Here is a 17367-nt window from a genome sequence, read left to right as displayed (position 1 = left end):
ATTACGGTGAGAACTTAATGAATGAACGAGGCAACCATTTAACACTGTCTGCTTCCACCCCAAATGCAACTCTTGGCATTCAGACATGTCCACTGAATTTTCAGATGTTTTACCACTGCAGGCCATTCTGAATCAGATCTCTGAACATGAGCCATGCAAAACTACCCTCAGCATAGTTAGCTGAAAAAATACTCAATATCTCATCTGTATTTCATTCTCTGGCAGTTGAGCAGGTCTAAAACTAACTGCACTTTGCAGAGATGGGCACCAACCCCTAGCAGACAAATGAGAAAGGAAAGAACAAGTGTTGGTAAGAGTAAAAAATGAGCAAGAATCTCCTAATATCCTTCCTGTTCATGTAAAAATAGGATGAACTTAAGCTCAAAACCCTGAAAATACAGATTAATAGTTTCAGCTGCAGGTGGGGACAGAAAAATGCTACAGTATGAAGCATCCCATGACTTTATTTTTTTAAATGATATAACATGCATAGTACAGAATATTGCCAATCTTCTTCCCTCCATACAGAAAAACTGTGCCTGTATCTCTCCTTTGAACTCAAACGACATTCAGGGAAGGGAAAGTACTGACAGAAGAGATACACAAGGCTTAAATTATGAAATTTCAATTGAAAAACCTGACTTATTTTGGCCAGGAAGAGTCAAGCAAGTGTTTAACTGTAGTATTCCTTAAGTGTCATGTTAAAAAAAAAGAGAAGATATTACTAGCTGTAATTTAAAAAAAAAAAAAGAAAAAAGAGAAAAAAGGTAAACAAAAAGGTATTATACTTCTCCCTAATCATGGAAAGAACATATTATACATTATATATGAGAGTAAGTTTGGACAGTTGAGAATTCTTCATCACCAATATATTTACATTTGAACATTTCTAATTTAGTATTAAGAAAACTACTGGGAAGGTAAACATCATGCTGTTATGAACATCTTAACTTACACAAATTAGTTCTTGAGAAAAGACTGTAGTTTCTGAACTATAAAACCCCTTAAGTCACAGGGAAAGCACATTATCTGTGATTTAGCATACTTCCTAGGGATTCCTCACCAAAAAACAATCTTCCCAAATTGCTAAAAAAAAAAAAATAAATCATTAAAGAGTACAGAAACTCAACAGGAATTTTCATGATAAACAGGACCATCAGGAATAGTGGAAGATTGTACTTATAACTTGTACTGTACAAATTTTATTGTCTGATTAATCAAAACTGCTTTTAAAGTACATACCTATTTTGCTATAATGAAAAACAAAAAAGGTAAAAACAGCATATGGCATCAAGATCAATCCAAAAGTGACCAGTGATGTCATCCGTATTTCAGGAGGCATGATACAGAGACATAATAGACAATTAGTGGCTATCTCTTCTACATGACCACATTTATAACTAGCGAACATGCATTTATGAATTAAAGATAAACACAAGCACAATGAAAAACATCACGAAACTATGCAAGAGAATCAAATAGTTCGAACCAAGTTGAAACAGATTTCACACACAAATACTGTCAAGACCCTCAAGAAATATCAAAGGCAGAATATTAGGAAACTCTAGACTCTTCCCAGTTACTTTTCTACCATTTCCTTTGCTCCTCATAGCTACCGTACAAAAAGACAGCGTGGGTATAATAAGAGAAGACTCTGCGTATTCCTATGCAGACAGGACTTTGCAGACCAAAAACCCCCATCTCAATAACCACTACTGACTGCAGTCAGAAATACAGCACAGAAGAGAGAACTGAGCAGGAGTCTGAAGTGATGCTGAAGGACTAAATGGAGACAGAATGGATCTACTTCTTTGTGAGTGACAACCAGGAAGTTTTAAGCACCTTGAACTATATGAAACACATGAAACCAGAATTCTTTCTCTCTATTACTACTCAGTCTATAACATAATGTTTAAAAAAAAAAAAAAAAAAAAAAAAAAGAGTAAAGTCAAACTACCTCCAAACAAGTAGTCCATTGAAAGCAAGATGACTACACAGATACCACCAAGACCAGTTTGGTGCCATCTCCAGCTCCTGCTGGTAAACTGCCAGGAGAAAGCGTTCCAGGGGGTTTATGCATGTTTGCATTAAGGCACTGTGTTCCACCTCCAGCATCTCCACCTTTGCTAGTTAACACCTACTAAAGGAGGTGGCACTTTTGGTATCTAGCCTATTACCATAACCCAGTGAGTCAAAGATTTATCCAGAACGTAGCATGTTCTTTCTAAACTCATATATTTAAATTGTCCTTAAAGGTTGGTTTAACATTTTCAATAGTTTCAATCTGGTTTTCTCATGCTTATGCAGACTTTTAGGCTTCAACAAAAGCATCAGACATCGCTACACTGTACAAACACTGCCACATATTTCCTTACCTCACTATTCTTTGACTTTAAATAACATGTACATCCAAGAAGACAGAGCAACACAAGAGAATTAAAGTAGAATTAGGAAATGGGATTTAAGAGGTGAGAACAACAATAGTTGGAGAAACAGAGTCCAACTTTTATTTTATAAAAGAGAGTCATAAGCCTGAATTAAAACCAGACTCAGCAACCTGCAAGGATATTTAAACATGGTAAATGTCACAGGACTTGCTATTGTACCAATGATTTAGGAAGAAACCACTGGCCATTTTTATTTAACACCTTAGAACAAGAAGCAGCAGTTAACTCACTTTACACAGACAATTTCAGCACCAAGGAGGTGACTTTTCAATCTTTCCCTCTACTATCCGCATGTTCAAAAACTTTCTGGAAGTTTTTCTTTGCCACTTCTCTGCTAAGATTACAACGCTCACCTTCTCCTCCAACTATAAACAAGATTTTTCTGAACACATGCATATCGATACATTCTTCAACTACCTTGAGTACTTCATGGTATCATGAAGAGCTACATTCCATAAATACTACATTCCCCATTACAAATAATAAAATGCACCAGCTTGCAACACAGTTGAAACATGATGATATACTCAAACTTTATGAGCTCCAGATTTTTAAATACCTATGGCCAGTGCTTGAATATTACAAAGGGAGTTAAGATGACATGCTTAAAACAATTAAACTGCACTGTTAGAAGATGTTTCTGAATCTTAATAGTATATATTATAGCCCAGTCACAAGTTGTCCAGTCCGTTCTATCTCTACTACCTTTTGGTAACAAAAAAACAACTAGCAGAGAGTTACTTTTACATACACATTTGCAAATCCAGCAGCTGGATGGGACACAGATTTAACAACAGAGTACTAAAATACTGAAAAAAATTGCCATTTTTCTCTGATAAAGAATCAGGCACTGAGTAGTTCTATCATTAAAAAAATAAATACAACAGAAAAGCAGGATATTTCATCTTGTCTTAAAAATCTGGTAACAACTGGCTCTCTACTGTCATTTCACACAGTAAAACCCAAGAGGGCTGAAACTTAATAGTGCCCAGATCCACTTATACACACAAATGATAGTAGCAACAGTTAATCTCATGTCAGCCTCACAAAATTAAAGAAAACCTGGAGAACTTCTTCACCAAACTTTTGGGCTCACTCACATCATTCTCACAGATCAGACTCACAAACAGTCCAACCTTCTTCATGGTTTCTGACCACTGTACTGAAAACCGTACTGCCCTGCCTTTTATGCACAAGTCATAGAAGAGCTCTTCATATTATTTACGTCTTTAATGAATTTTTGATATATTCATGAATATTTAAGAAACCTTGATTCCAGGGCAGATTACTAAGTACCTACATTTCTGTTGACAGAAATGAGAAGCTACCTATTAGCCTATTTCTAAAAATAATGCCATTACTTTATCATTCATTTATGGCTTCCCAGTCTCACTCACTTTTGGTGTCAGACATAGTCTGAAAGGTTTGCCAACCCACAGAATAGTGTTCTTCAATAACTGGCTTCAAATAGATACAGAAAAAACAATATGGGCTTCTATCCTTTTCACATGCACCCACTGTAACAACTTCTGGAAGAGTAGCTAAAATGCAGCAAAGATCTATTTGTATCATAATAGTAATGATTTCAGATAGGATTATTTGATTTGTCTTCCATTTACGTAACTGTTACAGCTCGGTGTCTGCAAAGAGAGATCAGGACTGTTACCATCTTCTTCCAGCACCATGCTGCAGTTTCTGAAATCTAGCTCTAATCTGACAAGCAATGATAAAAAGGGCAGAAAAGGTTCCATTAGTTACTGGTTTACAATTATGAAGAAGGCATCTTTTCCTCAATACATGGTTTAAATAACTCATTCTTGGCTCCAGCTATTAACTGTTTTCTTTCCTCCTACTTTCTCTAATAGCAATTCTCAGGCAAAATCCGGTGACGCTCACACAGCTCTTCTGACCAGAGCACTCATTTAACTGATCCGAAAACAATTCTGTTAAGGCAAAGCAGGCTACGTCTCACGAGTTCAGCTGAGCTGCTTATGTAGTACTTCCAACAGAAAAAGTAGATGAACAAAACAAGCAAGGTGATATGATTTTTAAACTTAAAACACTTACCTAGCCTCAAGAGCAACCAAACCATGCATCTCTTCCCACACAGTACCAAGGCCATTTGGTAAACATGTGCTTTAAAAACAGCTTCCATGGTCTCAATTTCGAAACCTCCCATTCCTAGAATTTGCCTGTATTTGAACACTGTTTAAAACTAATTCTGTTTCTGTATTTGCCATAAATCCTGCCATACTTATCATTGCTTGCCCAGGCTGCCTCTTACTGTCTCTTCTGCAAATTACAGACCATAAAAGCACGTATGTCCTTCACCTCGGTAGCTGCTAACAATCAGCAAACTTTGCTCATGCTTAAGACACTAACTCTCTTCCCTCAACAGGCTTCCAGGGCTCAAGCCTTTGAGTTATACAAAATATTACAGCTCACAGCTTTATACTGTTTTGATCAACGAGTTTAAATACAATAAAAGTGAATGAAGAGCACCTTACCATTATTGTTCCTCCTGTCTGTGTTCGCAGAGGTTTCAAAACTTTTCTCTGAACAACGAAATTGGGAAGAAAGGCAACTGGTGGAATTTCTGTGATTGTAGCCACAACAAATGACCACTACAAGGGGGAAGAAAAAAAGTTCCAATTAACATCTGTCTTAATGACGACATTTAGACCTCTCATCAGTTGCTATGTGCTGAAAAGGAGCTCACAGCTCCTTAGTGAGATTTTTACTTTTTGATGGAGGTTACCACAACATTTTTTATTAGTAAGGATGAACCTATTTGGAGGTTACGTGGTTAACTATGAGAATCATCACTTGCAATTACTATCACTAGGTTTTTCAGATTTTAGTATCAAATGGTAATAAATCAGCAATTTTTCAGCAAGCTAGTATCCCTGGGATAGGGAGGACTGCACAATGTCCTTCGGCAGTATTAATAGCAAGCTATGCTTGATATATTGTTCAAACCTAAAATATCTTTTCCCGTGTCAACTCAAAAGGATGTACCAAGGAGAAAAGAAAAACAAATAAACAGACAACTCAGCTGAAAAGTTCAAATACTTAAGTGAACACACAGTGCAAATTTTAGCATGGAGAACTGATTAAAATTTATTTAGCATATTAAACGCTTTTGGCAAATGTTTCAAGTAAACATTTTGTTAAAAAGTCATATTGTCAAGAACACGATTTGAAGGTTAGAACACAAAATATTTGCAATATGTAAATGGTTTTTTGCACTCACATATAGATTACTTCAACAAACTTCTACTAACATCGCTACCAGCAAAAACACTTCTAAATATGTTTCAAAGCCTAAGTCACAGGCGAGAATATACCTCAATACCTCTTCAGGTACTGAGAATTATGAATTTGACACCCTAGACAAAGATACTGAATAGATCCTATTTTCTTCAACAGTCAGAAATTTAACTAGATTCAGTACATTCGTTGCCTGATTACTGTTAGCTGTCTGTTTCCAAATGATAGGATGTACAGGTGGTCAGTTTTAACCAAAGACAATCACATGCCCATTTCAGGGTCCTCTGATATTCAAAAAAAACCCTTAAAGCTACTTTGGCTTCCCAGTTATCAATGTCTTAGCTACTAAGTACTGTTGGGTGGGGTGGAGGGTAGAGGTGACATTATTCATAAAGTTCTCTAAGTACTAACTATATTTTGTCAACAGTTCATTTGAAGCTCTTGCTATTTTTCTATTTGTAAGACATTATTCTGTTACCATACTATCAGCTCTCCATCATTAACAAAGTGCTTTAATTATTTTGTAATACAGTCAGTCTTGATAAAATCCATTTGCAAGATGTTTTAGCTTTTAAATAAATATAACGTAAAAAAATAGATTCAATCCTGTTCTAAAATGGAATTGAAAAGGTCACATTTGAATAAAGTAAATTTTGATCCCACATGTGAACGATGATCACAAAATTTCAGAAAGTTTTAACACAGTTTTATAAAATTTTAGTCTCAAGGGAAGAAGTGGGAGCAATAAAGACTCAAATCAACACATATGCTGCTGCAGGTTTTTAAATGAATGCAAGAACTCCATACATGGTATGAGTAAAGAGTAAGCAAAGCTTTCTATTCACAGCTGAGGACATTTACAGAACAGTGCCAAGCCCAAAGACATTCACTGCTTCAGATGTAGTCCTTTACTGTGTTTATGTAATTCCTAACATATGGGGGAGAAGTCATTTGACTGTGAGGAAAGTCTTGGGGTTCAAGAATGCAGCTACAGACTAATGAAAATGCTTCTCAGAAAACACCACTATAATAATTGAGAAAATATATTGCCTCAAACTGTGGACAGTTTTGCTGTTTTTTTCCTTCAATATGCTAATTTTGTTTTCCAACATTTCCTGCAATAAATTCTCAGAACAGCTATGTATATACCAGAAAAGAAATGCAAAGGAATTGGGTTTATATAATGGTATACTTTTTCATGTTGTAAAAATAAAAAATTATTTTGAATGGATGAGGACTACATTAATTAAGTTTTCCAGGCTGTCAGTTGGCTTCCATAACACAAGTCTTCACATTAGTTTCCTTTGATAGAGAACAAACCCTTCAAATTTTTGGTTGAGGTTTTGGGTTTGTTTCAGTTTTTGGGGTTTTTTTTTTGTTTGTTTGGTTTTTTTTTAAATCACTATTTTTTGCATTGAAATTGCATATATCTGAATAATACCAGTTGCAGTTTCTTTTGTTAGATATTTGCTCTCACTCAGCCATCAAATTACTGATTCTGTAGTAGAGTTTTGTAGACATGTAATTATGTAACTTAACAGAAATTAAGACTTGGTCTGGATTCAGGGAAGAGTAATAATCATATATAAACACTATTCAATAACACGCCTTCACTTATTCTTTCTAGTTATCAACTCCATTTAACTCTTTCTTTATTTCCATTGCTAATATAAGATTTTAAAAATTATCTACCTTCCTGTGTTTTGGATAAATAATTCAATGTATGAATTCAAGTTTCAATTTTTAAAAAATTTTGCTGTTTTCTTAAAAGGAGTAAAGAAGTCAAGTTAACCCTTAGCTCGGTATATTTTCCTTTACCACATGCCTCCTACCCAATTAACTACTAGGCAGTATCATTAAACATGGCTAGGTGTAACACTATACCAAGATGTTATATACAAAAAAAACCCCAAAACAAAACAAAAAAGCCAACTTTAAGAGTTCTTAAATTTTCCTTGCTTAAAGTCCAAACTCTGTAATAACATATATATTTAATGAGGATATTCTTGCAGGACTTTACTTATAAAGTATTATTACTATTAACATTAATTTCCCAACTGTAAAAACTCTTCTTAGTAAGGTTAAATGACTTAACAAATTATTTCAAATTATTAGTGTTTAAGGACTAAAAGTTAAACTGAAAAACTAATGTTAGGAAGATAAAGCTGAAGTAGTTACTTTTATGCTGATACATCCTGGATTAATAAACAGCACATTAATGATCAAAGCCAACCTCTGATGTACTGCCTTTTATGTTATGCATTCATTGCATTCCAGCATTTTAAAATAGACATCAAATTTTTTAAAAAATATGCAATTTTGTTCTTTAATATCTAAATTTAAACTATGTTTAAATTTTTGATAAGTTCCTGGAGCTAGTCCCAGTTTCAAGGGAAAATTCACAGACTTACAAATCCAACACCAAGCAACTAATTTGATTTTAGATTTAGAAGTTTGCCTGGGACAAAGCTATATGGGCCCATCTTCAATAGATAAAGAAAGTATATCTTTAGCTTGAATTAACATAAGATAAAATCATAAAGAAGAGTAGGAAGCTTGTAATTTCCACACAAGTTTCCAGGTCAAGGTATGAAAGCACTATTATCATTAGGAATAAGATATTGCACTGCTAGAAACCAGTGACAGCCAGGTGATAAACCCAAGAAAACCAACCAGCCAAGAAACAATTTTGTTGCATCAGTCTCCCAGCCAACGAATCAGAAATATTAAAAGAAACAAATCCCTGTTAACTAAATGCTGCCTTATCCTTAAGAGGTTTACTAGTTGCTTTAGCTGTAAAGAATGCCCTACAGCATTTGCCCAGCGGTGTAAATACTGAAACCTGTCAGACCATGTTCCCCATGACCAAGTACTCTTGTTCAGTGCTTTCTCCAAACATACTCAAATATCATTACCTTTAAAATAACATTTTTGTATATTCCTACAGACCTTTACCTGACACATTAACATTTACATGAGAATTTAGGTAAAAGGGATCAAATTCATCTATCTGCTCTCATGACCTTTTAGATTAACATTTTACAGCAAACCACCACTTCCCTTCACACATACTTTACCAATGAAGTTTGAAAAAAATGGAGCAAGGAAAAAGCACAACGTAGGGAACAAACAGTGACAAGGGATGACAGCACAAGAACTGTGTGAACTGAGGAACCGGACAGGGGAATTTTCAGGACTTCTGAAGGTGCCCATTTTATCCAAACCAAACCCACACGTTTTCAGCTGCAGTCACCTATAGTCACTAATGCCACGCACACAGCCCAAGATGCATTCCGTGCTGCTTTACCTCAACAGCTAGAACAGCCACAAGTATCACAGGCTGAACCAATTATTTTACGAGCCTGCTGCTACTGCCTTCATTCCCGAGAGTCCTACCACCTTCCCCAGGCACACTGCCAATACCACCACACAGCAGAGGCAGGTACCCCTGGGCTCTCAGCAGATGAATTCACACGACCCGACAAGAGTCAAAGCACACGAGCACTCGAGCACCAGACAACACTCCCTAGAATCACATCGATCCCCTTTTCCCTAGGCATAAAAATTTACATTTCTAATAAAGTGATTAACTTTTTATTTTTAAACCAACATAACTTGCAAATATATAAAACGGATTAAAATTTCTAAGTTCAGCTGATCGACCACCTGCTGCAGATCACTTTCAGAAAAGCACATCTTGCATTCCACTGATGGACAAGCATTTCCCTGTCATTTGCATTTCAGTATTCACTCACATATGTTATCATAGAACTTCTCATATATAAAAATGGTTCAAGTGAAAGAGTTATATGGTCTGAAACTAGCTTTAACCTCATTGCCTATCTCCTTCCAAAATTTCAGAATGATGATATGCAGGAAATTCATTATTTTACACAACACCAGAAAAAGGCAGTAAGTGGAAAAGTACTGCAAGCAAGTTATCCAAAGTTCAGTCATTACCTTAGAGATCTAAATTCTTCAAAGGAATAACTGAGGTGGAATCACCTCAATGCAAAAGGCCACATCTTGTTGTGAGGACTAGTCATGTTACCTAAAGCAGGGAAACAGGGAGACACTTCCTTCCAACGTGGAAGTAATTTCCAGTACTGCTTGATCTACTTCGTGCATACCACTTTGTTTCTCTTCAACAAACCCCCAGCCAGCTTCAGCTGCTGCTAAGATACCAAACACCTCCTCTTCTTGCAAGTGTACGGAATTTCCTACCAAATTCATGCTCAAATTTTAAATGAAGAATACTGAAGCCATCCATTATTTTAAGGGACCTAGGCATTCCCTGAAACACAAGCACCTTTGTAGTCTTCAGAGCTGATCCAACATAAAACTATGCCATTTATTGGTAGATCTGCATTTGTCTGGATTTAAAAAAGAATAGCACAGCAGACCTTGGATAAGGCAATACAGAGGATACCCAGGGCTTTTTCACATCTAGCCACATTATTCTTTGTTTGCAACCAAGCACTTTTATCTTCACCACTTGGCAGAAATTTGCTGGCATGACCAATACAACATCTTCCAGTTTCTACAGTTACAGGGAATATTCTCTCAAGAAAAGGGAAACAACAGATACACAGTTAATAACATCTGAATGCACATGACAGTACTGGTTTTAAACACCAAGACACAAGTTATGCAGACAATTCCCTGTGAAGCCATCCTGTAGGTACTAAAAATATGATGGTATTCCAAACTGAGCTATGCACATTACCCTGCTTCAAAGACGTGATTCAGAGGTGCATGGTTCTATGGCTTTAAAAGCTCAGTATCAAGAATAGCTACAATAAGATCAAATCTAATGATGTATGAAATTGCATGTAACTTTATAGCACAGAATGAAGAAGTGTAAGAGAACTCAGGAGTAAGAGTGAAAAAAGTTCACACAAATAATAGATCCCTTACACAGAAAAATAAAACATTCCAGAAATAGCAATACAAGGACTCTCTCACTGTAGAAGGGCAAAGATGACTCAAAATAACTTCTTTTGAGTTATGAAATAGAAGATTATTTCTCACACAAATCCCTTCTCATCCAAAAGTACTCCATTTTAGTGCTCTCCAATGTATTTTCAATTTCAGAACCATATTTTACTAGAGTAAATCAAAACTTACATTTTTGAAGACTGAAACCCTGGTCCAAAGGCGAATACTATTTACATTAAAATTTTCCCTGTGTTCACTTAACTTTTCTGAAATAACGTTTCAGGTCACCTATATAACATGGTAGACCCTCCTTCCCCTCCACTCCTCCATAGCATGAATTTTTCTTTCAGTATTCTCAATGACATCAAAATATACCATTCTATAATCTGTAAAAGTTGATTCTATAACAAATCTAGTAGGATATCTTTTGTTTTCAACACTAATGCTAGACAGTTTGCTTGAAAAATACATTAATAAGTACAGCACCTTTAATTTATTAAGGTAGCGCCTTGTGTGAGCAACCAAGAGATCTTCATCAGTAGCTTCCCGTGCCTGTACAATCAAGTCATCTGCAATTAGTTTTTCTTCTGAAACAGGAGAGAAATAACAATTGGCATTGTATACCATCGCTTAACTTCCCATATTCCACCCTGCCAAAGAAGCTACTTTGACCTTGATGTAATAATCTCATCTGTAATGTAAATCACTGAAACAACTTCTGTTTACTCCGTGTTTACAAATTTTCCAAATACATACCCTCTATGCAAGGAAGTTATTAAGGTAGTGTGTATATGGTAACTATTGTTTACAGGAAGTTTTCAGAGTGTAATCATGGTAACTTCTTGTTTAAACTGAAAGAAAAGACAGGTAGTGACAAAGGATGAACAGACACAAGAGAATCACAAGACTCCTTACAGTCTAGGGCTTGACACACTGGGAAAATCTCGGTGCTCATACCATCAAATATTCACCATTCTTTAACATGTTTTAAGAAACTCGACAGCTGATACTAGTATTTAATTCCCTAAATCAGAGGAGAATAAAAAAAAAAAAATCAAAATTCAAACCAATTGCTTACATGTTCATGAAAGCAAATGCTGACACAGGATATTTCTCTCACACTCCTACATCCATTTAATTTCAAGAAATACCAATAGTATTAATTCTTCCCCTTAGAGACCAAAAGATAGTTTATTTAAAAACCTAGTTTTGTCAAGAGCCAGTTACAAAATATCACTCCAAGATTTCAGAACGTGATCAAAGATAATACATTTGAATGCACACATCTGGATATACTTGCCAGGAAGTTCATGTTAGGGTCAACTAAAAAAGTGAAGCAGTGCAGAAAAAGAATGTTGCTTTGCATATGACCACCACAAACAACAAATACAATGCATCGTGTTGATCTTCCCACACAAATTTCAATATTTAATTGCTGCAGCCATCTAAGACTGTACCTTTCTCCAATTTGATAGTTGGAGGAGGAAGAAAACAACTCACAAATGTGAGAGATTTTGTTCTGAAGTGTTATACAAGAACAGCACCTGCAACAATATTTGTTTTGGCAAGCTTATGTTTCTCCTGACTGAGGCCCGAGAAACATTTCCTTCATTCATTGGTGTCAGACAGAAAACCAAACTGTTAACAGCTTCATTCTTGAGGAAAGAGAAGGTAAGTGTAGAAAGATTTTCACTGGTGATGACAGGGAACAGTGTGGGTCACCTGTTGCCAGGAGCTGCTACAGAGCCAGAGAAAACCAGGAGTGTCGTGGAATATCCTGTGGCTTCTTCTTTACGAAGAAGGAGAGTAAAACAATTGGGAAAACTAATTTTCTGTGAAAGACAGAGTAAAGAGTGGACACTTCACACAGAAAAGAGCTAGAGGAAAAGACTTTATATAGAGAAGGAGCAGAAAGGCAAAGGTTTTGATTAATTAAGAAAACGGTCATAGAACCCAAGAGTTAATTATTTAAGGTTGTTAGAGGGAAGATCCAAAACTCAGCTACTAAATTGAACATTAGAATTCGTTTCAACTCGGTTAAACGAATACAAGGCAGCCTAAAGTTGGAAGGGCAATACTTAACTGCAAAAGATCATCAGTCGAAGGAGTCATTAGAACCACATAAATGGAAGAGGCCAGGCTCTTGGACAACCTTTGTCTTGGCAAGAGAAAAAGCCCTTTTTTTTTTTTTTTTTTTTTCAACTTGATGAGCAAGCTTAAACTTTAGGTGAAAAGATGCCAAGATTTTATAGGTCCTGATCCTAACCTTGGTTCTTACATTTATATTACCTTCCCATTTGTTCAAGCAGCAATAATGAACACCACCACAAAAAGTTCTGCCTGTCACCAGAGGTGTCTCAAAGCTCTTCCCAAACATTATCAGAATAACATCATGAGGTTGATAAAGAATGGATTTATACAAGCTACACTTATCTTTCAGCCAAAAAACCACCATTTGCCAGTGGACTGTCTGCAGTCTAAGCTGAATAACTACATTACACCCCACAGCAAGCCAGCCATTTACACCTGCAGTTTCCAAAGCCACAAGGAATGCCCCAGTCCTTGCTACACCAGGTGTAAAGCAAAGGAAGCACAAGGCTAAAGGGAGCTATACACAGTACTCCCAAACTGCAATTCAGGTCTTGCAAGCTAAACCATTTGTAAACTTGCAAGTAACTTGCAGCTAAACCACTCGTAAACTTGCAGTCCTTCATAGGAAGGACTTTCCATTCATTACTCCAAAACTGAAGTCTGTGTTCTGTTTTATATCCAGGCTTTGTCCTCAAAAGAAAGAAGAAACTGAATATCAGCTATCCTCAAGAGGAAACTTAAAGGAAATACTGTTCTTACATTAATCTAGAACTGAAAGAGTTGGAATCATTAAACATCTGTTGAGTATCAAAACATGGCACGTTGAGCTATGTCCACAAGGCTCTAGCGTTCTGCACCTAACTTGGTCTAGGCTGAAAGTCAAGATTCTGGTGCTCACTTCAGAGGTGGAAACAGTTCTCAAATATCCCACATGACCGTTTCTTGTAAAGGCCAAGCAATGAAAACCTGCTTACTTCACGCTTCCATTCAAATCACAAAGACCAGAAATATTTTAAGACGGTCTAAGACATTGCTATGCTCAGATCTCTCCTTCCTCCTTTTTCCTCACAGTCTTGTAAGCTCTGGGCCAGACTGAAATGAACCAAACTAGTACTCTGATTAGTATTAACCATGCTTCTGGGGAGAGCAAATCATTTAATGAGGTTGAATTTTCAATCACATTTCATGAGTTTCACTCTGCACATACACCATTACTGAGCTGAAACCAAAACTGTGGGTTTATTTAGTGGAGTGGGCTAGAAAATACATTTTCAAAGGACTGTGAAACAAACCCTTGTATTAAAAATCCGTGGTGTAGGATGTTTGCTCTAATATTACAATTTCATCTTTTAAATACTTCAGAGACAAAAGCTTCAACAATGTGTAACATGTGACATCCAACCCACCTCAGAAATCCTACAGTCAATTTAACATGCTAAGTCTGCAAATATATAACACTAAACCACTCCAAATATGATTAAAGAGCGTAGCTTAAACCTACACAATGAGCAATGAAAATGTACAGTCACTATTATATTGGCAATTATGAACATAAGTCTGCACTAACTACATAATTTCTATTAGCTTTTGTGCAAATGTTGGTCTAAGAGGTACCTTCCATTATTTTACCTTTCAAGAAATTGATTACTTTTCCCCATTTCCCTGCATCAAATGGATGCAGTTTCTCAAGTCCCATGAATGTGATGTTGTAGTCTGGAGAATATATGATAGGCCAGCATGCTGATGGAGGATCCTCATACAACTCAGTTCTGTGAGGCCTTGAAAAGCAAAAAACAAACTAGTCACCATTTTTAGCAACTATTTACAAAGTCAAATGTTTTTCACTAAAATCCCAAGTTAAAAATTAGAGTCCTTATCAATACCAACTTTACATTAGGAATGATTCCTGAAGATGCTATTTCCAACAGTTACTGAAGGAAACACTTGGGTTGTTTAACTGCTCTTCAGCAGTAGGGTCACAGAGAGTAACATCCCTCACTTCCAACCAGTACAGTTAAACTCTTGAACCAACCAGTAGTGGGGAAAAAACGAATGACTGAAGAATGTACATTAATGAATTAAGCATATGAAGTTCACTGCAGCCATTACTTAATGGGAACATTTGCTTCTCTCCCCTCCTCTTTCCAAGTTAATCAAGCAGCACCTCCTCCTTAGAAGGTGCATCCAGTTTTACAAACAACATAACCTTCAACAAATACATTACTAGACTCATATTTTAAAGTCCATATCAAAACGCAATTGAAAAAAACAAACCACACTGCTCCTACACATGATGCTTCTAACAACACAAGGCTGGAAAGGTTTCTAGAATCCTTTCCAGGGAGCAACAGATTAACAAATGTCTTTTGTGACCAGCTCAGCACAAGTAAAGAGGCTTGGTTTCGTATCTGCATAGCATGCAACCACAGGACATACTCTCAGCTCTGGATGTTCACGCCTGTAACCCTTAACCAACACTTTTCTCTACCTCCCCTCCAAAATCTAGTATTCTCCAAGTATGAGGAGAGATGGCAGAGTGGCTCAGAGCCCTCCTTCACAGCCTTTACAAACACACACACCGAGTACTCTGCGGAAACCTGTGTGCAAGCACGGCCCAACAGGCAGCCAAACCTGAGAGGCGATTCTGTGTTCACACCCAGCCTATTCCACCGGCTGTGGCCTCCCTTCCGGGCCCCAAACTCCGTGTGACTGAGCTAGGCTGAGACCTCTCTTGCACCCCAAAATTTAGCTGAAGTTTGCAAAACATTTTGCGACTTACTGAGCAAGACAGAAGGGTCTTTTGTCAGGTGAACAATACAAACAGAAAACCCCTTATTTCCAGCCTAAATATTCTCAAATATAGCCTTTTAAAATCCAAAACAAAAAAAAACAAACACGAGGACAATGGATGTTTTTCACCACTCTGCAGTCCCGATCCCCACACACCACCCACAAACAGAGCCAGGGCTCCCTGGATCCTTCCCTCGTCCCACCCCGCAATAAAAGGCAGCTTTTGTGCAATGCGATGTGCCACCCCCGGCCCCTGCTCCCGCTCCTCTCTCCGCCTGTCAGGGCCTCGGTGCCGCGGCGGCTGAGGGAAGGGCCCGTTCCCCGAGCGCTCCCTCCCGGCGGCCCGCGCCCTGCTGACAGCGGGACACCTCACGCTCCAGGCCGGGGACAGGGACAGGGCCGGCCCCGCCGGGAGCGGAGCAGGTGGCCCCAGCGCCCGCCCGGGACTGGCTCCAACGCCGGTTCCAGGCGGCCGAAACGGCCCAGCTGCCGGCGGCGGGACGGCGGGGAGCGGCCGGGCTGAGGGAGGCGAAGGGGCGCTGTCGCAGCCCCAGGCCGCCGCCCCTCGCCGCTCCCCGGGCGCACCTTGCGGCCCTGCCGCCGGGCCGGACCAGGCCAGGGCGGGGAGGGCCGCAGGCCCCGGAGCTGAGCAGGCCTCCGCCGGGCCCGGGCACCGGCCGGGCCCTCCCGCCGCCCCGAGAGCCGCCGCCCGCCGCGACAGGGCCGCGCCTGTCCCAGTCCCTGTCCCTGTCCCTGTCCCTGCGACCGCCCCTGCCCCAGTGCCGGCCCGGCGCGGCGCGGTACTCACATCCCCCCGCCTTCCGCGGGCGCGCTGGCCAGGCCGCGCAGGGTACGCGGCGTCCCGTGACCCGGCAACGACAGCCCCAACAGCCCCGCCCCGCCGCGAGGCGGAGACACGGAGGGGCGGGGCCGGGCGGCGGCCGCAACCCCAGCCCCAGCGCGGAGCGCCGCGGCGGTGGGCGGCTGCCAGCGCGAGCGCGCAGGCAGCGCGGGGCTCGGGCCGGCCGGGGCGTCGTGCTCCCGAGGAGGGGCCGCGCGCAGCGAGGCGGCGGCGGGGCGGCTGTCACGCGTGGCGGAGTCGGGGGCAGGGCTGCCAGGGCCCGGGGAGTGCTTCGAACGGCATCTCCGCGTGGGCATCTACGGGAGCGTCGTGACCGACGGGATGACCCCGGGTCAAACGCAGAAGGCACTTGGTAAAGGGAGCTGGGAGGGCGCAGGAAAAACAGCTGGTCTGACGTTGTGGGAGTTAGAAAAACTCGACCCCAATAGTCAGATTTTTACACCAGCTGCTGCCACTATTTTATATTGAGAGCCTCAAAGCGATTCCACACCAACGGTATCTTTGAACAGGAAAATAGGATTCTCACTATAAAACAAAATTAACCAGACACCAGTGGGTGAAGAGAGAAGAGCAGGTCAGCAGCAGAATGAGGAAAGCAAAGGTGAAGTAGTGGTATTATCTAACCGAGCAGCAGAACTCCCACTGATTTTGTCAGGTCAAGATTCACACCAGCAACACCATCCCTAAATTCAGGCACACAAGAAAAATAAACTAGTTTCAAGTTAAAAGCCCACTTCTAAGTGTACTTTACTAATCCTGCTCAAATATATACAAAAAGCATTTCTTAAGGAGTTGTACAGCTAAATCAATAATAACATCATGAAAAATGGTCCATCAATACCAGCAATATCTATCAGACCAAGGATAAATGGTCAGAAGCACTCTTTTCTCATGAGGAGTAATGTCTCTTTATGAGAGTTTCAGATAAATGTCTTTCTTCTTAAAATATGCTGCCTTTGTCTTGGCATT

At 39.3% G+C, this 17367-nt stretch overlaps 1 protein-coding gene across 3 annotated transcripts in view; it reads right to left on the bottom strand.

Moving 5' to 3' along the window:
* HDAC11 (histone deacetylase 11) overlaps positions 1-16448 on the bottom strand; it is a 31494-nt gene extending 15046 nt beyond the window's left edge. For 2 of the 3 annotated variants that reach the window (XM_074879797.1, XM_074879799.1), the window contains exons 1-4: positions 16345-16448; positions 14376-14524; positions 11142-11242; positions 4955-5071 (exon numbers count right to left, since the gene is read on the bottom strand). In XM_074879797.1, coding sequence (XP_074735898.1) covers positions 4955-5071; positions 11142-11242; positions 14376-14524; positions 16345-16346 — 369 coding nt within the window. In that variant the 5' untranslated portion in view covers positions 16347-16448. The remainder of the gene's footprint in view (positions 1-4954; positions 5072-11141; positions 11243-14375; positions 14525-16344) is intronic. The other variant, XM_074879798.1, reaches the window with a different exon arrangement.
* Between the last annotated feature and the right edge of the window lie 919 nt (positions 16449-17367).

The sequence above is a fragment of the Strix uralensis genome, chromosome 10 (assembly GCF_047716275.1).
Source record: "Strix uralensis isolate ZFMK-TIS-50842 chromosome 10, bStrUra1, whole genome shotgun sequence".
NCBI classification, from domain to species: Eukaryota; Metazoa; Chordata; class Aves; order Strigiformes; family Strigidae; genus Strix; species Strix uralensis.
The sequence above is the reverse complement of the archived record's forward strand: the minus strand, read 5'-3'. Positions and strand labels throughout refer to the sequence as shown.